Source organism: Oryzias latipes, chromosome 19 (assembly GCF_053564925.1).
Source record: "Oryzias latipes strain Hd-rR chromosome 19, Olatipes_Hd-rR_3.1".
In the NCBI taxonomy this organism is placed as follows: domain Eukaryota; kingdom Metazoa; phylum Chordata; class Actinopteri; order Beloniformes; family Adrianichthyidae; genus Oryzias; species Oryzias latipes.
In genome coordinates, this window is record NC_136255.1 from 455,774 (window position 1) to 481,846 (window position 26,073).

Genomic DNA, 26,073 nt, shown 5'->3' on the forward strand with positions numbered 1-26,073 from the left:
CAGAATTTCCATCATCACTATATGAGCGCAGGACCCTTTGCTTGCATTGTTGCTGTGATCATATCCCTTTCTAAAGAGGTGGAAATTATTTAGGTCAGTTTGTTAGGACACTTCCTTTACTGACATTTGCAATCAGACATTGATTTACAAACCTAACATTTTTTCAAATAAATACATACATCCACACATTCAGCACGGATAGACGGACATAATATTTTAGAAGTAGCACAGGGATTTCACTTTATGAAATGTGAAATTTTAAATGTTGTGGTTTAAATGTGGTATTTTGGCAATTTTGTGTTCTGGCCAATAGATGACACTCGTTTCAGTGTACCAAATGCTTTACAGCCCTGAACTATTTCAATTCACTTTGATTCATTTTGGTTTGGTGGTTTATAAAGCTTTGGTTTCTCCATCACAACTTTTTACTTTATTTTATCTGTTGCACCAGGAGATAGTTTAGGCTTTATTAATGGATTTATTTTAAATGTATTTGTTCATTATTCATTTTATATCAACAAACAAAGACAAATTAAAAATGATGCACAATAAAAAACAGAGGAAGCAAACATATACAATTACTTTGAGGTTACAAACAAAAACAGTAAAACTTAAGTGTTTGTCTGTGTAAGAAGGTGGCAGGTTTATCCACCTGACAAAGATATGCATACCCAGAATGATTATGATTATTGTGGGCCTTGGCAAATTACAGTGTTTCGATCCAGTTAACAAAGGACCAATGGCGGTTCGACACAGAACTACTCCTCAGGCGAGACCCTCCCCAAATGACGTTCAACTCAATTCTGCACGGCATAACAGTTATCAGAGCATAAAAGAATCTAAACTGCATCGCAGACATACAGTTAGACATGAAAAATATTAAATCAAAGACTATATTAACTAAATAATAAACAATACATATGAGCAAACACACATACACACACACATCTATATATATATATATATATATATATATATATATATATATATATATATATATATATATATATATATATATATATATATATATATATATATATATACGTGTAAAATAACACATGGAATTATTTACATAACAAAAAAATGTGCAACAACTGAAAATGTCATATTGTAGGTTCTTCATAGTAGCCACCTTTTGCTTTGATTACTGCTTTGCACACTCTTGTCATTCTCTTGATGAGCTTCCAGACAGTCACCTGAAATGGTTTTCACTTCACAGGTGTGCCCTGGCAGGTTTAATAAGTGGGATTTCTTGCCTTATAAATGGGGTTGGGACCATCAGTTGTGTTGTGCAGAAGTCAGGTGGATACACAGCTGATAGTCCTACTGACTGGACTGTTAGAATTTTTGGATTATGGCAAGAAAAAAGCAGCTAAGTACAGAAAAACGAGTGGCCATCATTACTTTATGTAATGAAGGTCAGTCAGTCCAAGAAATTAGGAAAGCTTTGAAAGTGTCCCCAAGTGCAGTCCCCAAAACCATCAAGCTCTACAAAGAAACTGGCTCCTGGCGGACCCCCCAGGAAAGGAAGACCAAGAGTCACCTCTGCTGTGGAGGATAAGTTCATCCGAGTCAGCAGCCTCAGAAATGGCAGGTCAACAGCAGCACAAATCTTTTATCACACAAATAACACACTAAAATAAATATAATCAGAAAAGACAAACTGAAACCTAACCTTTCTGGTCTTTGATTTAAACTTGTCAATAATGTCATCATATGAAATCTGCTCCCCTACCTATCGATCGATTTTGATGACGGCAAGGTCAGTGATTTGGGGACATGGTTGGACTTAGGTGTGACTTGATCAACTTGAGTTTAAAGAAATCTCTGCTTGAGCCACAGCGACCGGCAAAGAAAGCAAAAACCTGAGAGCAGTCTAAACGTTGGGATAGATCTCTGATAGATCCTTGTTAGACATCAGTCTTTTTCAATCTTTTTGGAGCCACGGCACACTTTAACCTTGACAAAAACCCTGCGCCACACCAGCATCCAAACATTTAAAAAAAAGGAGAAACTCTATTGTCTGTACTGATGACGTGTGATTAAGCCTCCATGAATGATTCCTGGAGACAGTTAACCCTTGTGTTATCCTATGACCCCCCCCCCCCCCCTTCCATTGAGGTGTTCTCCCTACCATGACAAAGGTGGATAAAGGTGGAAAGATTTCATGTAATCCATGGACACCAGTGAAGATCACAAATCATTGAAGAAAAAAGGTTCAGAGCACTGTCTAGTGGGTCTAGATGACCCAGCATTAAAGTGCCTAGGATAGCACAAGGGTTAAAGGGGCGGGACTTTTCCGAAAACAGCTAATGCTGTTGATAAGAATGCGTTACCGTCATTCTTATCAAAATGTCTTTAATAGTATCAAATAAACACAAAGAAAAAAGTCTTTTATGATCTTTCATATAGGTAATTTCTTAGTGTTTTATCAGGGCCTGTTTGGATGAACACAGAGCTGAAATCCTGCAGATGGAAAATGTTTTTAGATCAGTTAATAAAACCGGTTGAAAAACACTGTCACACATGAAAGTGATAAATTCAAGGAGACTCAAATGCCTTTAGCTAGATTAAGTGATGGCAAAATACATTTTTGCTGAATAATCTGTGGTGTAAATATTATTTCATTTATTCCTTTTTTTACAACTAAAACTGTGGTATTTTGTGCATTTCCTGTTCAATGACAGCACACAACAGTGACCTCTGCCTCATATTAGATCATCTCGTTCAAACTGGGTTGAGTGTGTGCCTTTTGCTAAATCATTGTATGCTACCAAAGATTAAAAAAGTGCTTTACATTAACATAATACTATATTAAAATGGTCTTCTACATAGTACACATTTTAACTTGATGTCCTCACATTTTACATTATCTTTATTTCCCGTCTTTTATGAAAAGAGGACAGTGTTTCAGTGAAGAGGGTGTGAGTGAGATTATGTTTGTTCTTCAGTAAAAAATGCAATTCTTCTATGCAGTCAAGTCCAATAAAAGTCTGTTGAATGTTTTACTCTGACTGCAAAAATGACAGATGTAAGCTTTATGGGTTATGTCACTCAACCTTTTTTTATTTTTAAACAGAATGTTCAAATAACATAAATGAATAAATAAAAACAGTTTTGTGCTTAAGGACAGTTAAAAGTGTTTTAGGTGTTTTTAACATTTAAATTTAAATTCAGTCTTTAAAGTCTTATCAAAACATTCAGATTCTTAAAATTGGTATTGTCTAAAAGTGGACCCGTACGAAAGTTGTTCAAACTTTTTTAGAAACTAATTCACACAATCACTGCAGAGGGCCCAAACTGCTTATTCAGCTACTGATAGGACTTGAACCACACCTGGCCTTTTTGCTGAAGCAAAAGTCTTAGGTCGGAAAAGGGACGGTTACCAATATATTAGCACAACTTAAAAAGATCTGGATATTCCAAAAAATGTTGCCAGTCCACTGGCAACAACCTCGTGTCTTGCATGCACTGTAAACCCGGATAGTCCAATGAGCTCAAAAGTTTTATAATCACTGAACTCAAAAGTAACAAACAAGTTGAGTCAGCTTAAAACCTATAAGCCGATTCAACTTTTGCCACAGTTATATGTTTATTGGACTAAAACATTTTGAGTAAATGAAACCTTGGAGTCAAAACTTATGAGTAATGAGACGTGATGACGTCGTAACGTACGCCCATGAACGTGAACTCAGCCACAGAAGTCTTCAAGATGGCGGAGGTCTGATGCGAGTGGCAGCTGGAACAAGTTGATAACGCACATACGTCTAGGTAAGTCGTATTATTTTATTTTTTATTGTCTTTTATTCTACAGAACCAATACACATAGATTGAAATATGCTAAGTCAATATTTTCTGTCATTTTGGAGATCATAACCTCTAAATATTGTCAACTTATAAATAAATGTTAACTTTAATGTAAACTCAGAAAATTACAGATGTGAAGACTGTTCATTTTTCTACACTCAATACTTGGATGGGTCTCCTTTAGAACGACTGAATCAATGCCCTCTGGCTCTGTGTATTGGAAGATAAGGCTGCTTTCATATTTTAGCACACTGCTGTTTGTTTTAAAGTAGGGGTTTGTTCTTTTGTTTGCAGTGGTGGTTGTTCAATGGAGCACAACAAACATTAGGTTCAATATTGTAAGGTACCAGAAAACTATAAAATCTCAGCATGAATAAAAACATGGGAAGCTTGTGACGGTGTGGCACCGTCAGCTGGTGATGGGACCACATGGTTTATTGTCCACAGAATATTGTCGCCGGGAAATGATGCAGAGGAGCCAAGGTAAGAGTGGTCTTTCTTTATTCAAGAACAACGAGCCCTTCATTTGCTCCACGCAGGGCACAACAGGTCATGTCACCTCCGTCACTCTCCCTTCCACTTCCTGTGACACTTCCTTCTAACCCATATGCCCCTCCTACGGGGCGGTGCTCTCAATTAGGCCACAGGAAGGTCACAGGAAACAGTCTTATGCTGACACACAAGACAAATGTACATAAAATAAATAAGCAGTGTGGGTCCCATCAGCATCTGACGGTGCCACACCGTCACAAAGCTTGAGAAGATTTTCAGTCACACATAGCTGCAGGGGATGGTAATCAACCAACTGAAACATCTGTCAATCTGTAAAATCCATCTGCTCTGCTGCTGTCATAAACATCTTGAGCTTATTTAAAATTAAACAGATAGAAGGATCACTGATGTGCTTAGCATAAAAAACAGTAATAAAACACACCAGTTCCACTCTCAGGGATTGTAGAGCATTTGCAGATACACATCAGCCCATCTTATGCTTGAAATCTGTGTTCTTCTGTTGTTTCAGGATCTGCACCTGCATCTGTTTATTTTGACCCTCATGGCACGGCCCAGTCATGCTTATTCCTCACTTGATTCTGTCGGATAACGTTCTTTTGGTGCAGCTGGAGCACGAAGGTAATGTGTCTAAACGGACGAGCTTGTAGATTTGATGTGAGAACTTGTAAAACAGAATATGAAAACTTGTGCACCAATAATCTGCATCTGTGTGTAAAAATCTTCTGCTGTGAACTGACAAATTCCCATTTGCATGTGTTCATGTAGAGTTCCAACCTGTAATCTGTGATTCCAACTGCTCAAATGTGCTTCTGCGTGAAGCTGCTGGTGCAAATCACAAGTGCGCTCTAAACTTGTTTCAAAACAGATCTGTGTCCAAAAATTGAACTGGGGGGGGGGGGAGAAAGAGAGGAGCCGGAGTCAACCAATCAGATCGAGCACTCAGAAGACTTGGTAGAGTCGGGGCGGCCGTGGTGCAGCGGTAGGGCGGTCGTCCCATGATCGTAAGGTTGCAGGTTCGATTCCCGCCTTGCATGCCCATGAGTCGAAGTGTCCTTGGGCAAGACACTGAACCCCACCTTGCCTCTGGTGGTAGGCGGGCGCCTGTGTTTGGCAGCGGAGCGACCACCAGTGTGAGACTGTGTGTGTGAATGTGTCTGTGACTGTAAAGCGCTTTGTCCTTGTAGGAAGAAAGGCGCTATATAAGTATACGCCATTTACCAGTTAGAAAGATCTTCACAGATTCAGACTTCCGCCCTCAATAACTCTTCTGATAAACGTTTAAAAAATTAAAAATGAATAATCTCTCCAAAACGAATAAATGTCTACATTTATATAAAATGAAGACTTGTCAGCATATTCATGCTACAATCAATATTTTGTGGAAAGAGGAAAATTAAAAAAAGACTTTCTCACAAAACATTAAGCTCGAAGAGAACAATTCTGATTAAAAAGAAAAAAAAAAACGATCTCTCCCCCCCCCCCCCCCCCTCAATGTACAGTGCAGGATCACTCACTCAATGTGAGTTTAATAAAAAATAAATAAAAATCTACATTTGCTCCACAGCACTCCACTCCAGGCTGAAGCTGCAAAGCTGGTGTTCTATTATTGCTCTGTGGCAGAGCAGGTTAGTGGGGAATTGCTGAGTGGAATCCTCAGTCTCAAGTGTTTTCCCCTTTTTGACATTTTTCTGCTGTTTTTGATCCCATAACTTCTGCTTTTGAGACTCACCACAAGCTAAGTAGTTTCAGGACACCAGCTCTGTGGGTGATTATACCATAGACCTTCAGACACTCACTGACACTCTTCCCGGATTCAGGCAGCTTTTTATTTTTTCTATCAGAGCCTAAGCGACTCAGTTAAGGAGGAGTTGGCTGCTCAGTATCTTCCCATGGTGAAGCTTGTTGCCCGTTTCAATGGCAAGATGAGAAAGGAGGCAGGAGAAGGCAAAAAGATATTTTCTCAGACACTTTTCTGTCAAGTCTAGCAGCTACCACCAGGAGCAGTGAGATGCCAGCTCCTAAAACCTATACAGCTGGGCTGTTTGGAAGCCTGGGTGACACTCTGTGTGCTGGATTCTCTCCTTCCTTTCCAGACACACTGCCTCCAATCGATGTCCAATAAGCAGAATGAACTGATTGCATTTTTACCTGGATCAGGACCTACCGTTGACTTTGCTCTTTTGTTTAAAGCTCCCTGTGCTTCTGGCACTACTTGCAAAGGACATCATCCTACTAAGCTCCAAATAAACTATAAATCTTTGTGTGCATCCTGTTGTGGCTGTCCCATGAACTCCCCAAGTAAAGGTTTTCATAAAAACTGCAGTTTGGTCTTCACAAAAGTGACTGAGTCAAAGGTTGATTCAGCGTGTTTTCCTTCTCCATGTGAGGTTTCAGATGTCCCCAGACAGCCTTTCTTCATAACTATAAAGGCTTTATCAATAATATAAATGATAGGGTATGATGATCCATGTAAATATATAGCAAAGGTGTTAAAAGGACATGTTCTGCTCTGTCTTTTATCTGGACAAAATCTGAGCAAATGTTGTTATCTTGGTACTAATTTGTTTTCTGCACATGCATGTTAAAAATCCTGTCAGACATGTTAGTTTTTCTTCCCAAGCAAACCATTGGCTCACTTCTGAAGAATAGTAGGTCTGTCAACCTATCAGAGGGCTAGAGGGATGGGAGTAGCAGCACTGGTTGCTGAGCGGTGTCTCATCCAGGCTCATTGTTTTCAAATTTCATATTTTTTAAGTAAATAAATATGCTAACATCATTCAACAATTCTTCTTTTTTTATTGATGGCATTGCTTTTTACAGTTTGTTGGCTGAGGTTTTGATGACATTTTGTGTTGTGTGTAGAGAAACCCTGACCCGGTCATGTGCTGTTTTCTCTGTATGATTAACCATTGGAACTATGGCTTTGGGCTTCAAAGCAATAGTAGGTGTCACTACGTATTACAGCATGCTGGATGATAGAAATCAACTCAACAGATTAGTTAGAAAGTTTGCCCTAATCTAATTAAGATAACACAGGTTCTTTTTTACCAGTGTTCAGGTGGCAGATTATGAGCGGTCAATGTTTCCTACATGAGCTGACATTGGTTGTAAGAGGTCAGTGGTTTAACTTTGTTGAAGAATCTCTTTGGCATTAAAAAAAAAGAGCCCTTTAAATTCCAAAAAGACTTTTGCAAGCCTGACAGTGGTTAATGAGAAAATGCAGAGCCAGTGGAATCAACATCCTCCTGGAACTATTCTTTGGGTTTATAATGTAAAGACACAATGTTTTTAGAGGATGTGCTCTAAATATTATTGGTTTGCTTGGGTTTCTGTTGTCAGTTCTGCTGAGGTTTCAGCAAATACATGAGGAGGTATCAGAGCACTTCTTAATATTGAAATGTAAATATTTGATTGTAAAGTGATTTGAACCAACTCTGATGCATGACAACTGAATTTTGTTTGATCTACTTATGGTTCTGCTGGTTGGTTACCTTTTGAATGGTCTCCAGCATGGACCAGCCCCCGTTCCATGGCTTGGTGGACTTTCTAATGCAGTTTAGACTGGCCATACTGTGCCATTTCCTGTCTTCCAGCTTCCTGTAGAAGGCATTGGCCAGCATTAACACGCTGTCGTAAAGGTACAGGTTGGACACCTAAAAAAAGAGGCACACAAAAAATCTGATGATTAGAAATTAACATTTTTCCAAAATAACCATTTGCTTTCAGGAACATTTCAAGATTTGGCTTTTTGTGTTGGGGACTTTCTAAGTTGAAGCAAAATGTCTCCTAGATTCTAAATGGGTTTCAGCATAAAAATGAATCAATGCTTCCTGTTTTGACCTTCTGGCCCAAAGGTTGGATGGGTGGTCAAACCACCAAACTGTGCAGCTCACTGCCTCCCTGAAAGCATTTTCTTCTTTCTTTTTTGTTTTGTTTTTCTCACATTTGAACTAAATTAACTGTTTCAACCATCCAAACTTCAGTTTTTTTATCCACCCATCCAACTTGTAAACAAGCTTGTTCCTGGTCAAGGTCAAGGGGTCACCTGGACCCTTACTGAAACACTGGAAGCTTTTCCAGTTTGATGCAGCTGCTCAACTGAAAGCCTTCCCTTCTTCCCCACTTGGATGAATCATCTTAGGTAAGGCAGCAGTTTGACTTTTAAATGGCTGCTTCCCAAACCAGGTTCATGTTCCTCCTGATGACAGGAGTGTTGATGAGCATGGTAACCTCGTAGCTTCCACCAATGAAAAATCAGAATTCATATGGGAAAGTGTCATTTCTCCCTTGTGGACTAGCCTTAACATTTTAGAAAATAGAAACGACAGGTTTTCTGCTGTACCTCCAGGTTCTGCAGGTATCCTTCTTGCGGGTCACACAGTATTGAGGAAATCCTGTGGTTCTGCCTCATGCACCGGGAGCTGCTGTCCCTCCAGAGGGGGAAGATCTGCCGTATGACCATCATACGCCCTAGAGCACCCTGAGTCAGCTCCAGAATCTCTGCGTCACTGATTTCCTGCACAGAACATACATAGACATTACATTTTACCAAAGTTTTTTGAGAGAGAGGCAAGTCTTGAAAACAAACTTTAATTTATGCTCGTGTTTAATAGGGGTGTAGGGAAAAATCGATTTAATTATTTATGGGCGTTCTTCATCGTCTGACTCTTGTTTTCCACTTAAACCTCCGACCGCTAGTTGACAGAACCGCCCACTGAGCCTCTTTGAGCTGCTCTACATGCACAGAACAACAAGATCTCAGCGAGAAACAGCTTGTGTGAAGTGCTAAATGTTCAGTCAGCCTCGCAGTTTTGGTTGTCATGAGACATACACTACTTAGTTTTTATTTGGGATGGGTACCGAACCGAAACTCTGTGCCACGTTGCTGCCAGTATCATCTAAAAACGCGGATTGTTGGATTTGTACGCGTTTACTTCCTTCCGCGTGTGAGAAAGTGGAGCTGCAGCTGCAGTGCAGACTGCCATGTAAATAAAGCATCTTAGCCACATTAAAGTGTCTCCTTCATCCTGTCAGGCTGCCTCATCATCACACTTTATTGTTTCTGGAAAGAATTTTTGTTTTGTTTTTTTTCTCCTTTATTTTTAAAGCACTTTTCAGGCTCCTGAGATGTTTAAAAGTTCTGGAGAAGCTACATTAAGCAATGTTGGAAATAAACATTACTTTATTTACGCAATATGACTTTTAGAACCTTATTGATTAATGCACATTCATTCCATTTTAATTACTGATACTGAAAAAATTTTTTGTTGTGTAGTTCAGATAATGTTGACTGTCCCTTTAATTGCTGCATTGTGAGAAAAGTACAATTACTTTCTGTCAGGCGTTCAAATTGAAACTCTTGGTCTGAACACAAAAACTTCATAAAAGAACATTAACAACATTTTCAAAAGCCTTTTTATGCAGTTTCCTAATAGAAAGTGAGCATGTTAATGAGCTTTACAGAGCAGAACCTCATTTACTGCAGACAGAACACATCCAGCTGGTTGATCGGATTCCAGGAGCTGTGTCACATCAACAGGTACAGGAACTTCATTATTTACTCAAAGAAAGCGCTTGATCAAAGACATGCTCCCCTACTTAAATATGGGTAGAGATTCTCTTAGTAGTTGGTACTATTATAACGGTAAATAATGAATGTTTTTGGGCAAGATGATCAAGATTAATAAAGTTTTTAATTATAACTCATTAAAGATTTTCAGAACTTGTTGAGATTTGCAGCTTTATAAAAATGAACTGGAAGTGAAAAAGTGGCAGAGGAAAAAGTCTCCAGCATATTCTTATTGTCTCTGCCTCTTTAATGGGAACAAAGTAAAACGGTTTTCTTAATTAAATGGCCCACAATGACTCGTGATTGTGACACCATTGCACTTTAACCTAATAACTTGCCATATCGTCCCTGACCTTCAGACCTACGCTTCATTAACAAAACATGACATCACATCCTGCAATAAAACACAAGTCCCATGTTTAATTTGATGGATGTAAATCAAATTTCCCAACAAACCTAATTTTAAGATTAAGATTAATCTTGGTTGAATTGTTAATTGTTGAGCTTTGGGATATTTATTAGGAATAAAAAGTCAAACAACTTTCATCAGCAGATGACTCAAGACAACTCCAACAGAAACATTAACACAACACCCTGACCTCTGATGAACACAACACCCTGACCTCTGATGAACACAACTCCAACAGAAAAATTAACACAACACCCTGACCTCTGATGAACACAACACCCTGACCTCTGATGAACACAACTCCAACAGAAACATTAACACAACACCCTGACCTCTGATGAACACAACACCCTGACCTCTGAACCTGCTTCTCACATAAGTGAAAGACAGACATTGTGTTACATTTGATAATGATACACAACTCTTCTTTTTTAACCAAGTGTAATAAATAACACCTATTTTTCAATATGATTGTAAACAAGGTGATGGTAATCCGGAATAAATCAATTCTTCATCAAGAATGTTAATAGTCATTTAAATTGTTTGTTTCAGAAGGATTGCTAACAGATTTAAGTTCACCTTCCCTAAAAATTCAAAACAGAAACATCTGAGTTCAGTTTTGACTGAAAAGCCCAAATCAAAGTTGCGGACTCGTGTGTTGGTGCTGGAAAGTGAAATGTTTTTACTGGACAATCAACAGAACAACAACGCCAGTTTAAGAATGACAATACCAGCAGTGTTCAGTTGGATGGACACATGAAAAAACTTGTAAGGCACCAAAACTGGATAAAATTCAGTTCATAATAGGATCATTGAGGGAATTATTATTTTGGAATAAATGAGCTGAGGTGAGCTCTCAGTTCAGAGTACATTAATTACCAGAAGGATTATTCCTCTCATGGATTTTCACCTGCTAATCCATGCCCAAAGGAGTCTGTCTTCATCTGTAGCCCAGTAATTACCCCTCACTTTTGTTCCAGCAGTGATGGGAACAATATGAGGATAAAGGAGGTGAAGAGAAAAGCTGGGCAGAAAAACAAAGCTCTGATGGATTTGTTTTAAAATGTGATGTAAACTGCAGATGCCTCTTCCTCACACAGGTTCTACTTTGCATTTCAAAGCTACTGTTTACAGTAATTGCATTTGAGTACATCCCACCTTCTACAGCTTTCAGTGTTTCCTCAGATGATCTTTTACTCAAAATCAACTTTTGATGCAGACATGACAGAAGTCAAGAGCTTTTTTGATTGGATTATTTCTTTGAGAAAAGCAAAATTGATGTTTATTTCTTTCTTTTGTCCATGGTGTACTAGTCCCTATGGTCAACACTGAACTGAACTGTACCAATAAAGTTACAGATTTGTTTTAAGAAAAACCACTGAGACGTTTTTGCTTTTTGTAGCATTTAAATGTTTCATTTTCAAAGTGGATTTGAATCAAGCAACTTTAAATAAATTAAAGAAGCTTAAATTTAAGCTTTTTTCTCGTAAGATGCACCACCTTCCCTAATGAAAGAAAGAATTACTCATTGATAAGGATTTATCATCAAGATTTCTTGTAAACCTTACACCTGGATGAAGCTGAAAGCTGGTGGTCTGCAGGAAATGTTTGAATTATTCGTCCCAACCAAAGTGAAATGTGAAAGTCTAGATATGAAAAGTGTAAATGTCTTTTCCCTCAACATAAAGATCGATTTCATGGTTATTGGGTGAACAGTCAAGTCTCTCAGGTGCAGTGTTGGGTCCTACCTCGTTCACAAACACCCAGTGGCTGTCTTTGGAGGCCAGGTTTGTTTCCACTGCCTGCAGACACACAAACACACACATACACAGTGGGTTAACACAAATGCTCTGACCTTCGTGTCACTTATGTCAAAGTTGTGTTGCTTTTTGGCAATTTTACCCTTCGCAGTTTATAGTTTAATCCACCAAACTGTTGGGAAATCAAGCTTTGTCAGAGACGTAAACAGTTAGGTAGAGCCCATCAAAGACTAAAGTATCCTAATGTATGGCAGCTCTTAAAAATAATGCAACTAAAAGTACAAAGAGAAAGGATAAAGTCTGCAGTTCAATCTGAAACCATCATGAGCTCAGAAGTCTAACGTTAACTGTTGGAGGATAGACAGAAGAAGTGGAAATGTAGGAAAATGTACTGAGGCTATCTGGATGTTCACAGATGACATTTCTGTTCACAAGATTACAGTGGATGTATTGTACAAAAAAGTATTTGTCATTCATCAGTTATAAAAGTTATCCCAATTAACAAGACAAGAGAGGTTTTTGATGTCTATCGCAGCACTTCAACTGTGAGAGACAAAGTAAAATAATTCAAGAAATAGCCCTGAATAATTTTTTATTTGTAAAATGGTGCACAATATAAAAATTGGATCAATAACAAAAGTTCACGTCAATGCTTTGTGATGTAACCCTGGTTGGCAGCGCGACAGGTCCAAGGTTTGCACGCACTGAAGCTGCTATTTTGGCCCATTATTCCATGCAGATCTTCTCAAGAGGTGTGCTGTTATGGGGCTGTTGCTGCCCAACACAGACTTTCCACTTCCTCCAGAGATTCACCGTTTAATTGAAGTCCAGACACCGGCAAGGCCACTCCACAATCTCGAGAATGCATTTCACGTAGCCACTCCTTAATTGCCCATGCGCTGTGTTTCGGATCTTTGCAACTCTGGAGGATCTTGTTGCGTTTTATCTCACCTTATCTCATGGCTTTATCCAACTTTTTGTTTTGTACAGATCAGTCGTTCTGTTCCCTTTGCAGAAAAGCAATCCCAAATCATGAAGTTTCCAACCCCATCTGGGAATGCAACTCAGCTTTCTACATTTCTACACCCTCCAAACACGACAAGTAGCATTTATACCAATGAGATCAGTTTTGGTTTCATCTGACCACACAACGTTCTCCCAGTCCTCTGATCCAGGTGGTCATAGATCTGGATATTTGCTGGCTAGAGACTCTGGTCATTGACCAGTTCCCCAGTGTAATTCTGGGCTGTTTCCTCACCATTCTCAAAATCAATTTTACCCTACCACCTCAGATATTGCATGAGATTGTGAGGGATTTGCATTTATTTTTCTAACAATCCAAATCTACAATCCTTGGCCATAGTGGCAAGGCTTTATGTCTGTTTAAAGGTGTAAACAGATTTTTTTAACACAAATTATAAAGCCAAAGAGGTATCAATAATACAGGTAACATGCAGAGGATGAAAGGGCTTCCTGTCCCTTTTATTCCAGATGTGTTGGTGATGTCACTTTTTCCCAAGCGTACTTTGAATGACCATAATAACTTAACAGTTTCCTCTATCTAGAAAGTTTCTGATAGGGGAGACATTGTACTTTACAGCCAATATGGTGTCATTATGGTAATTTACTCAGAAGCCCGTGAAAAGCCCCTTTGTTTATGGGGAAGGCAGACAGGGTGGTGGAGAATTACAGAGATCAGAGCGGGCAAAGACAGTTTTTTACAAGAACTAGTAATAAAACCTCCATGGAGGTTTAGAAAAGGTTTTGAGGCTGAAGGATCAACAAGCAAGACTCTAGGCAAGGAGACACAATGTTGGACGAGATTTTTTTATGTTGAATTGCATTGTTTTCCACTGAAAATCTTTTTTTGTGTTAAAATAAGCTATTTCCTGGATACCTTTTTTTTTACACATTTATCACAGTTGAACCTTTAATGAACAATACAAACCTCCCCCATCTTTTTAACCCGTGTGCTATCTTAGATGACCCCCCCCTTCCATTGACGTGTTCTCCCTACCATGACAAAGGTGGATAAAAGTGGAAAGATTTCATGTAATCCATGGACACCAGTGAAGATCACAAATCATTGAAGAAAAAAGGTTCAGAGCACTGTCTAGTGGGTCTAGATGACCCCACTCCCAATGGTAAAGTGCCTAGGACAGCACAAGGGTTACAAGGGACAACTTGGTGGTCACTGTACAGCACTTTGGAAACTGCCTGTTTGAGAAATGTGCTATATAAATAAAGTGGATTGGATTGGATTGGATTGGTGAATTTGTGAGTGACCCCCCCCCCAAACAAAGTAAAGACTTTCATTCTGACTGAATGTTACACCACGAACTGCACGATAATTTTACTAGGTTCCATAATGCGCATGCTCACATAATTTACTCCGTGGTTCCATCGGAATGGTAAATAGTGGGAGGCTCTTTATAAATCCTAATTTTGCATTTAGCACTTTAAGAACTCACAGTTTTCCATGAAAAACCATGAACAACAGATGGGTGACAAATGTCTTGAGGAATCCTGAATGCACATCCGACACGTTTGTGGAGGATCACGAAGCTGTGTCAGTAGGTGGCGCCGTACGCAGCATGGATACAGCCCTGCAATTCCACATAAACCACCAAAAACAAAAGGAATTCTTGCATTTGTTCCTTCTTGACAGTTGTGTTGTGATTCCTGATTATCAGGCTGCTCTTCGCTGGAAACTCTCAAGTGCTGCAGCCTCAGATAAATGTTGCTGGAAGAGATAATATTTCTGTTCATTAACTACTCATGAAATGCAGATTTAACTATTATTTTATAAATGTTATTGAGAGGGGATCTTTAGCTGTGAGGTTCCTCTCTATTTTGTCTATGGATTACAGATGTTTATATAGTTCATGACTTTTATCTTATAACAGTATTTCAGTTCTTTGTTTGTGTCTTACCTAAACCTTTTACAGTAAACCTTTTCCCCCTTTCACCCTTTCCTGATACTGCTGCCTGTTGTTTGCAAGTAAAATACAGCTTAGACACTTTTGGTCTTTATTTTAGAAAAAATGTTTGTTTGTTTTTTTAAACAAAAAAAACCAAACGTGTTTTCTGACAACAGTGTGACGCTTGCAATGAGTTGCTATTGATATTATTAGGCGACGACTGGGGGACATTTATAGTCAGACTAAACAGAATAAATGAATGTGTCATGATCAGATGATGTCATCAGCAGCAGGTTCACCTGCAGTAAAGGCCACTGATGCGCTCTCATCTATCACCCCCCAATCATGACCTTTTCTGGGCCGACTGTCTGACGGGTTTTTCAATCTGGGGTTTCTCAGCTCATGTTCTTAGTACCTAAACTTCATCCTTGAGGATCTGCTTTTTAATAATTTAATGACATAAGTTATTACAGGACAAGAACTTGAAGAGCAAACATTAGTAGTAAAATGTCTTTCCAAGAGCTTTAGTTTGGCTCAACTGGGGCTTGTAGGATATTGTAACAAACTAATATTTTGACGAGTATTAAATCATTTGTTTCTTTTTCCAAAACATTTTCTTTTGATTTTGTTTTATTTTTCTTTTGCTAACTTAATGATACAAGCTTCTACTTTAAACAAAGAACTCTAAATTATTTGAAATGTATCTGCGTCATAAATGATCAATAAATAATGGAGATGGTCTACACATGACATGATTAAAGAAATTCTTGAAGTGTTCCTGGAAAAATGTTAAATAATTCCCCAGTTCTTGATATTTCTCAAAACTATGTAGCTAAACTTGTCCATGAAGATCAAAGCAGCATTTTTTTTTGTCCTGTCCAACAGCTGGGCAAACAGATGAGAGAGACAAGATGACCTCTTGTGTTGTAGATTTGATAAGAAAACGTGGAGGATTCTTTCTTGTAGTTTTTATGAAAGGAAATGAGGGCATGAAGCTGGTTGAGTTCATTCATCCAAACCCTCTGATAATCATGAACATCTTGAGCAAAGCTCTGGATTATTGAACCATTGGGAACCATAAATGCTAGCATGAGAGTGCTTGATTTAGAGAAAAGATTGCACATCTTAAAATGATTAAAAATCAGTCCAGCTGCTCTTATCCGGCTGCCTGATGAGGTTTTCTGATGATCTGACATGTCGGCTGCAGCCGTCCAGGGTGGGCGATTTTGACGGCACGGACTCCCCTCATGACTGACATCTCCACAAATGTGTGAGAGTGAGCATGCGGGCAAAAGGAGTGGGCCTGCTGCAGCATCCTCAGGTCAGGCACTCAGCCAGTTCCTCTTTGCTAGAGCACTATCATCTTCTGACAAACCTGCAGGGAGAGTGACGTCACAAAGGTCTGACATGCACTTTTCAGGTGTGAACTGAATATAGGAGCACATTTATGTATTGAAGCATTCTGATCTGACAGAAGAGCTTTACCCTCTAGAAAACACCCATCTTGGGTCTAAACAGATATTAAAACATCTTGACTAAAAACCTCTGGAACTTTTAGGCTCAATTTGAGGCCCAAAAGTTACACTATTAACCCTTAACATGAATTCTCAAATCTCTGAATAAAACAAACTCAGACTCCTGCTTGCTCGATCATCTAATATGGAACAGACTTATGTTCCATTCTGTGTATGCTATTATGTATTTAGGAGGCATAGCAGGTGGAATATGTTGCTTTTCTTCTTCCTTCTTGTCAACAGAGAGCTTTAGAAGAAACTACAGGTTTCCCCATTTTTCACCTGCACGTATCTCGCCTTAAGGGCAGTCGGGACTAAGGCTTTACCTCCAAATAAAGCCACAAACAAACCAAGGCAGAGGCTTAAAGTTCTGCATGTTCTGCAGCTGGAATGCACAGTTTCTCCCAGAAGCAGGCGATTCAACTGTTTGCTAAAATCCACTAACAGCAGTTCAACCTCACAAGGAGCTGATGAGATATTGATTTTTTCAAGCCAAGTGGATCAAAGCTGCAGGACAGAACCAGGGTTAGCTGCTAAATATTGAGTGATGAGAGGCTGTACGTAGTTTTTTGTTTTGTTTTAGTTTCTCCTCTTAATTGCAGGGATGGAGCAACTGCAGAAAAGCTGGAGTTGTTAGTGAGCTGTTTGAAATATTCATGTTGTCAGTCATAAACAATAAGGCTGGAAGCCGAAGCCTCCAAACAGAAAGTTGAGGTCAGGCTGTGTGAGAAATAAACTGGCCTCTCAGGATTTGTGGCTATTGAGAATCGTAAATATGGTCAGCCTTGACATTTTTCAATATTTTCAAGGAAGGAAAATAACAAAACTAGATACCAGAGCATGTGCAGTAAAACAAATGTTCTGATTTTGGTTTAAATGAACTCAGCTGTTCGAAGATGCAGACCCTGGAGACAATTCCTCGTCCTTGTGAAGCAAACCGCGGGGGGGGGGGAAGACCAGCAGAGGGGGAGCCGTGGGAGTTTGCTGATTTGTGGTTTGAGTCTGCTGCCGTCATTGCTGCCTCAGTGGGTTCGATAGTCCTGACAACAAGCATTATCAGGCATCTACAGCAACAGCACGCGAGGACGTTACACCAGAGGCAGGCTGCTTTTAACACTATGCTAATGGAACAGACGGCATCATCCTCTAGAGGACAGCCACCGCTAAAGACAGTTACTGCAAAGGAGGCAAAATAAAGCAAACATCTTTATTCATGAAAGCACAAATTAACAAAAAAGCTGAATTATCTACTTTTTACTCTGTTTAGAAGCTTTTTTTTAGAAATCAGTATCAGTAGCTGAAAAAGGTCTAACCCTGAAAACTGGTTACTGAACTAAATAATTAGAGAGCACAGGACTCCAGCATGGATCCACCTTCAGGTCATTAGAGACACACTACAAGGCGTCACTGTCAGACAGTAAATTTGGGAAGAACAGCTCGTGTCAGGAACGGTGGTTTGAAGAGGCTCAGAGCTTCTGCTCTTCTCCAAAAAGCCTGATTTGGCTGAGAAATGGAGCAAAACTGTTTGGAGTTTGCTTCACATCAGAAAGTGTCAAGGCCTTTGAAAACATGATTATGAGGGTCAAAAGTGGATCTAAAGAGGTAAGTGATCAGCCTCACCCACGATGCTGTGCTCAGATATGATGCAGCGAAAAAATTAGCACCTTTAAATAAAACCAGTCATTGAATCAGCATTACTATACTTTTCTTTTTTATTTTATTTTTTGCAGATTATATATTTAAAAAAGATAGTAAATATCTGCACAGAATGAACTTTTCATTACTATTGGTACTATGAACCCTACAAAAGGGTTATGAGTAACAAACAAAATGGTTCATAGAAAGAGTTCCCAGTGGTCTTTTAATTATGATTATGACATTTTTTAGACAAAATCTAAGAACCTGTGTCGCTTTCTAGGACATAGTTTCTGCAGAGCGACGGGAGTTCATTAAAACCCACCTCTGATTTGTGGGCAAAACGATTGGTGTGGCGCAACCCTGTTCACCCTTCACCTTCCCTTTATTGAGAGCTCTCTGTTTACACTCTCTCCACTAGCTTACAGCTCCTCACACCCCAAACCTAACATTGCCAGTCCTACAAGAATGCTGAGCAGTATCTGAGCTATCCAGCCGTACAGTTTAGAGAACAAAGACGTACATGGATCTGTTGATCTGCAGGTGAAAACATCAGAATCATAGACTGTAAAAAACAACTCAACCCTTCTCGTGTTCCTAAACAGGAAGTACCCACTGGTTTCAAGAAGCCAAAATACCATAATCTATTGAGAAATAGACAGTTATTACATTATGTCATTTTATTGGTCAGAATGACCATTCTCGCCCTAATATCTTCTTCTTAACATATTCTTCCATATTTTTATGAAGATATTTTAAAAGCACATGGGTCTGACGTGGAACATCTGAATCATTTGATTGACAGATTTTGGGTAGCCAATTGCAGCAGACTTCATCCATGCCTTCTGTGAAGGTCTTTTCTTTCTTATTTTGCAATTCTTTTTAACCCTTGTTCTATCCTACGCACTTTACCATTGGGAGTTGGGTCATCTAGACCCACTAGACAGTGCTCTAAACCTTTTTTCTTCAATGATTTGTGATCTTCACTGGTGTCCATGGATTACATGAAATCTTTCCACCTTTATCCACCTTTGTCATGGTAGGAGAACACCTCAATGGAAGAGGGGGGGGGGGGGGGTCATCTAAGATAGCTCAAGGGTTACAGCATAAAAGAAAAAAATGATTTCTCTGTTTCTCTCTAGCTCAACACAGTTGAACCAGAAGTGAAAAACTATCAAAGTAAGAATAAATGTTAATAAATGCAAAATTACCGTTCACATCCAAACCAACTAACACGATAAGTTATTCAAAAACACGGATGTAAACCATACTTTGATTTAAAGCAGACACATTCAAATTTATGTCTGTGTATATCTCATGGAAAACACAGAGGATGTTTAGAGAATGGATTCATTAATTATAAAAAATCTGTTATCTGTTATCACGTTCCCCAAAAATACAATTTTCATTAGAGTGAGATTTAAAGTGCTTCTTTGCAGCCCTAACCCTGGTGACCGGAGGGTTTATTAAAAAGCCAAGGCTTTGCTGACCTTTGATGACCTCTGCTCAGCCCACTGAGACTGCAACTTCACTCCAGGTCACCCAGACTCTGTTATAACAAGTCACTGAAGAAAACCAACCTGAAAGCAACACGATAGACTATACAAGACAAGAAGGGAGCTGATCTAAAGATCATATCACTGATTGAAGTTAAAGTTCTGACAACATTTCAATAGTTGAGTTAATACATCATTAATAAAACCATAAGCTGAACATCTTTGACATCAGTGGGATGGCCATTTGGCTGGAGTCTGACTGATATTGGATTAAAGCTGAAAAACTAGCAACTGGCGGAATACAATAAAGTATGAGTTTTATTAAAACAATCCATTGTGCCACCAAATCACAAAAAACAGCCCACAATAGAGCACCAATTTGAATTCTAACTAAATCAAAGTCAAGTTAAAATCCCATTAGTTGTGTGTGAAACTTGTTCTCTGCATTTGACCCATCCCCTGGGGGAGCAGTGAGCTGCTGACACAGCTGCACTCGAGAACCATTTGGTGGTTTAACCCCCCCAATCTAACCCCTAATGCTGAGTGTCAAGCAGGGAGGCATTGGGTCCCATTTTTAGAGACTTTGGTATGACCCGGCCTTGAGTTGAACTTATGACAGACACTCTACCACAAGGGCACTGAGTTCATTTAACACCCCACCAACAACAAAAATGAACCACTGAACCTCAGAAGAGTATTTGGCAAAGTTGGACTTTTTTTTATAAGAGTGAATCAGGAATTTGCTGCCTTCTGAAAACAGGGTTAAGCAGAGGAGCAACTTTTGATACTTCTGGACATCACATTTAGGAACATGAGATACAGGCTTGGTGTGACGGACTCCGTGCCTACTCCATCTTTTTAGTCACTCCCACTCCTGGGGGGTGGCACTAACACAGCTCTTCCCTTGGTGAGTGGATCAAAGCTACTGGGCCTGGCAGGTCAGTGTACCTGATGATATCCCAGTTGTCTCAGTGAAAGGTGTGGAGTTTTCTGCTGGAGGGGATTGGGAGTTTCAACACTGAAAACAATCTGGGAACTATTACCCACCTACTGCCCTTCTTAAGGTGTATGTGGAGGGGTCAGCCCAGGACACACCTAAGGGTAGTTGGTCTACTTGACAGTGGCACTTTACGGCAGTAATGGATCATTGATCTACAACTCCTTACTTGTGTCACCCTCCAAATTTGAATTTCTCTCTTTAATACATACACACTCATATCTACCGTCTATTACAAACACACGCACACCCCACAAGGAGGGCAGGCACCAATGATCCCCTGTCCCTTACTCAATCCCTTGTGGGAGGGGCAGGAGCTGGTCTTTGGGTGTGTCCCAAGTTTCTGTTTTCTGAGGGTATCCCTTTGATTGACAAATGGAGACCATGTTACATCTGAGCTGGAGGTGATTTTGCTTCCATGGAGCTGGTTTTCAGAACCCCACCTATGTCTGCTTGGTCACTTCCTTTTTCCATTGTTGTCTTGACGACTGGAGCGTATTCAGTCTGGGAATGCTATTCTTTCTTCCTGTTGAAGGAATCTGTCTCCTGCCATTACTCTCCTCCCTGATATGGTGAATTGGCTCTTGCTTCTAGACTGTTGCGAGTTCAGTGAGTGTGATGAAGTTGGCTTAGACTGCCTCTGTGGGCAATCATGGGCGATTCTCTAGACTATTTAGCAGTTCAAACCAGTGGAACTTGAACCTCTGCCCAGGTTGGTTGGGGCTTGTGCTATTTGTACCCCATTTTGCCTCTGTGGCAGGGGCTCTACTCTCTCCTCTAAACATGACCCCTGTGAGTATAGGGCTACCAAAGCAGCGGTTCTGCCACCACAGACGCATCACTGCCTTGTTTCCAGCACAGACAAAGTAGGAAGTGTCAAGTTTAAAGAAGGACCAGTCTTACCCACCGGCAGTTTGAGCATATGTTCATCATCTGTGTCCAGATAACATTTAGTCTGAAACTAACATGAACCATATGTTCTTGATGATCCTGATTCTAGTGGAATGAAAATAAAGGGATTCAGAGTTTGATTTATGAACATATGACAAAGAACCCCAATGGAGCTGGAGCTACTCTTCTTCTTTCTCTTACGGCTTTTCCCATCAGGGGTCGCCACAGCGAACAAGTCGCATGGTAAACTTGGCAATGTTTTACGCCGGATGCCCTTCCTGATGCAACCCTCTCAAAGCAACCGGGCTTGGGACCGGCACAGAAGTCGAGAAGGGAACAGGGAGCAGCCTGGATTCGAACCCTGGTTTCACGGACGGAAGGCGCCACCAACCAGCACAAGCTAAACCGGCTCCCTTACACGCTGGAGCTACTAATGTGCTAAAAAGCAGAACATTCAGGCAAAGAAAAAAATGAAGTAAACAAATCTTTGAACAAAAATAGTTGAAATTTAAATTTCAACTATTTTTAAATGTCCTTTGTTTTACAAAATCTCTAAAAACCTGATAATTTTTGGGTAACTTTAAAAAAATTATACTGTTAAGACATAAAAGAAAAAGTTACTTCACGGTAAAGTGAGTCCAGATCCAATCATTACTGACTATTACCATGGACATATGAGGGGTCATACATGTGTGTGTGTGGGCTGCATATTCATCTAAAACATGTTTGCTTTAGAAATTGATGCTGCAGGGATGATCCAAAAGCCCCAGCCTAAGGCGTGTGTGTGTTTACCATGTGATGCACATGTAAACACACACCGGTTGATCTGTACAGCACATTAAAATGCGAGTGCTGCTTCTTGTAAGCCCCCATCAATCAGTGGGGAGACAAAGACATCAGGAATGAGCAGAATACCTGCAGATAAGCTCACTTTACATCGTATTAAGCCCACAGCTTTGCATCTCAGTGTTGCCCGCAATCTCTTGTGAAATCTTATGGCAAACCTGAGCTTGAATAAGAGATACACCTCTGCTCCATCCTGCTGTGTACCTGAATTACAGAGCTGGACACAGTTGCTAGGAGATCTGAAACCCGGTGAGACTATGACTGGAAAACTGCAGAGGCTTCTTAAACATTTGTATGCCACTGCACGTTCCACTAGTCTAATTTCTCGCAGCTCTGTCTCCCTGCAGTCCTGCAATCCTTAGATGTTTGCAGCTCTGGGTGTTCCTGTTTCCCTGTTCAGTTACTGCGTGTACTTTGCTTGCCTCTATAATGGGGCCTGGGCGGCTGATTACCTCTCAGACACAGTACCACTAGAGACGGAATGGCCCATTGATTTCTGAGGTGGAGCCAAAATGGCTGCCCCGCTGCAAGTCCACACCACCTGAGAGCCGGTGTTCCTCTGAGTGTGTGAACGAGATGAAACAGATGATGTGAGCAAGCTCAGAAAACAAAAGGCGTACGTGTGTTTCCACGCCGCAGCCACAAATCCAGCTGCATGCAGTCGCACATGATGGGAGTGGTTCCCTGCCATTACGAGCCCCATTCAACTGAGGTTGAGAACTTGATGTAATGAGAGCTCACAAGCAGGTGAAAGGAGTTCTCTACAGGTTTGTAAGTGCGCTTCCTCCTACAAGTCAGCCGGAAGTTTAGTCATAGCGCTTTGTCGAGGCTGGTTAGACAGATGAGGAGAAGACATGGTTTCTCTGTGTGTCCAAACATTGAGACAAAATTTGAGGGAGCATGGCATTTATGTAAAGATTTAACAAACAGTTGTTTATACTAATGCTAATACTAATACTGCGCCAAACCCTTTTTTCGTCAATGATTTGTGATCTTCACTGGAGTGCATGGATTACTCCTTGTGCTATCCTATGACCCCCCCTTCCATTGAGGTGTTCTTCCTACCATGACAAAGGTGGATAAAGGTGGAAAGATTTCATGTAATCCATGGACACCAGTGAAGATCACAAATCATTGAATAAGAAAGGTTCAGAGCACTGTCTAGTGGGTCTAGATGACCCAACTCCCAACGTTAAAGTGTCTAGGATAGCACAAGGGTTACATGAAATCCCCTTCATCTTTATCCACCTTTGTCATGGTAGGGAGAACACGTCAATGTGAGGATCGGGTCATCTGGACCCCAAAGGAAAGCACAAGGGATAAACTGCTATCTTTTGGACTCTCCCTGAGACAATGCGTTGGACTTGTGAAAGAGGTTCATGGTTGATGTGAAATAGATGAACTATTTCTGTGCTCATTTACCTGCATTTGTTTTACATGAGATAATAGATGAGACTAATTTGAATTATTGTAAACACATAAATATCAGTATATGTAGGGATTATCAGCTGATCAGAGGTTCAAGTCAGATAAAACAAAGACTTTTCCATCATCAAACTGCAAGTCATCATTTGGGGTCTTTTTGTGCTTAACTTTGAAAAAAAAAACAGCTTCAGAAAGTTAAAATAATCAAGTACCAAATGGAGTTTATGCACTTTTCTCATTGTTCCTGGCTGAATCAGTTCCATTGTTTGATATGTGTTAAGGGAAACTTGGTTTAAGTTTCTGCTGTGGATGTATTATGCAGGTAGTTACAAGGCTGTGAGCAGTAATCCTTGTTAACCCTTGTGCTATCTTAGATGACCCCCCCTTCCATTGACGTGTTCTTCCTACCATGACAAAGGTGGATAAAGGGAAAAGGCCAAAGTCCTCCGCACCGAAGACAACAGACACCGCAGATGGATCATGGAGGCGGTGGAGATCAGAAAACGAGCCCACACTTCCATGAACCGGGATGAGGGGGCTTTCCTGCTCTCTCACACCTGGAGCAACATCCTCCAGAGAAAGATGGACATCAAGGGCCGGAGTCACTTGTCAAAGTTTGACAGGTGACTCCGCCTCAGTCACAAATCAGCTGTTTTTAAAGACGTCACACGCCACCATCTGATGACGACCCTGACGAAGGTGGAAGGCATTCCGCCGAAACATGTCGGTAGGTTTTACACAAAACAAACCCAGTGTCTGATAAAAAAATAATTTAAGTGCTTAATAGAACTTATAGACACAATGAACTTCATTGAATCAAAGGTGGATAAAGGTGGAAAGATTTCATGTAATCCATGGACACCAGTGAAGATCACAAATCATTGAAGAAAAAAGGTTCAGAGCTCTGTCTAGTGGGTCTAGATGACCCCACTCCCAATGGTAAAGTGCCTAGGATAGCACAAGGGTTAATGAATGTCCAATAGGTTTATATTTAGTCAGTATTCAGGCTTTTGTTTTACAGGCATTTGTTTTCCCCGTGTGTTCAAAATCCCTGAAAACACTGCTGGTTTTGTCTCTGATTCATTTGCCCCTTTTCATGTTTCAACATTTCCTCCACATCATTAAGATCCAGATCAAGATTGGAGGCCAGGATTGGACGTGGCCTTGGCTGTGCTTGAGCTGTATGTACTGTATAGACTATTCTAAGAGTTTTTTCATGACAATGGGAGTCAAAGTCCCACTTTTGTTCTTTCATTAACAATTATTGAGTTTTTAATCACTTAATATTCTACTATTAGTTCCCTGCTATATAGCACTTTGAAAACGCATGGTTAAAAGAGCAGCTGGAGGCGGAGCTATGAGCACGGAAACCCAAAAAACACTGTGAAAATCCCTCTGCAGTGGGAGCAAAGAAGAAAAACATATGTATATTAGTCACCCCACAGTATAAGTCATACTTTTGGGAGAAAAACGTCACTGAACAAATTTACCAACGCTGGCGTAATGCTGTGTTTACACCGAACGTCATTGACGTGTCGAATTTGTGTCCGCAGCCTCTTTTTCGACACGTGAAATTTACGTCTGATGTCCTTTTTTGATGCGCGTTTAATTTAGTGCTTAATGCTTGTCCAAAAATGTGTTCATAATCCAGAAACTCCTGTTGCTTGTTGGAGGAGCTACTGTCGAGCTTTCAGCCTCTTCGCAACATATCATACTTACAATGCATGGAAGACACTGATGATGTTGAGAAATCAGGTTTATTTATTGTGAAGAGTTCTATAAAAGCATCGCTAAACACGTCTTTGTGTCTGAGTTAATGAGATGATTCATTCTTTTCTTTTTTTCTGTGAAGTTGACTTTCTACTGCAGGAGCTGCATCTGAATGACTGTGCTTTCAGCAATACTTCTGCGTCTCTGTGACCCAGTTTGATGACTTTCTTGCCCACATAAGTCAGAGAACGGAAAAAATTATACCAATAAAATCTTGATGCAAATAGGAAAACTATAAAGTTCAGAAGGAAATTCCTACCAAATCTTGTGAGAAGCTTGTGGAAGGAAATCCAAGATGTTTGACCCAAGTACTGCAGTTTAGCCCTTGTGCTATCCTAGGCACTTTAACGTTGGGAGTTGGGTCATCTAGACCCACTAGACAGAGCTCTGAACCTTTTTTCTTCAATGATTTGTGATCTTCACTGGTGTCCATGGATTACATGAAATCTTTCCACCTTTATCCACCTTTGTCATGGTAGGGAGAACACGTCAATGGAAGGGGGGGGGGGGTCATCTAAGA

The 26,073-nt window shown here is 40.1% G+C and overlaps 1 protein-coding gene across 4 annotated transcripts in view; it reads right to left on the reverse strand.

Moving 5' to 3' along the window:
* grid1b (glutamate receptor, ionotropic, delta 1b) overlaps positions 1–26,073 on the reverse strand; it is a 493,010-nt gene that overhangs the window by 52,982 nt on the left and 413,955 nt on the right. For all 4 annotated transcript variants that reach the window (XM_023949512.2, XM_023949511.2, XM_023949513.2 and 1 more), the window contains 3 exons: positions 12,047–12,100; positions 8,663–8,836; positions 7,812–7,973 (listed from right to left, as the gene is read on the reverse strand). In XM_023949512.2, the coding sequence (XP_023805280.1) occupies positions 7,812–7,973; positions 8,663–8,836; positions 12,047–12,100 (390 nt within the window). The remainder of the gene's footprint in view (positions 1–7,811; positions 7,974–8,662; positions 8,837–12,046; positions 12,101–26,073) is intronic.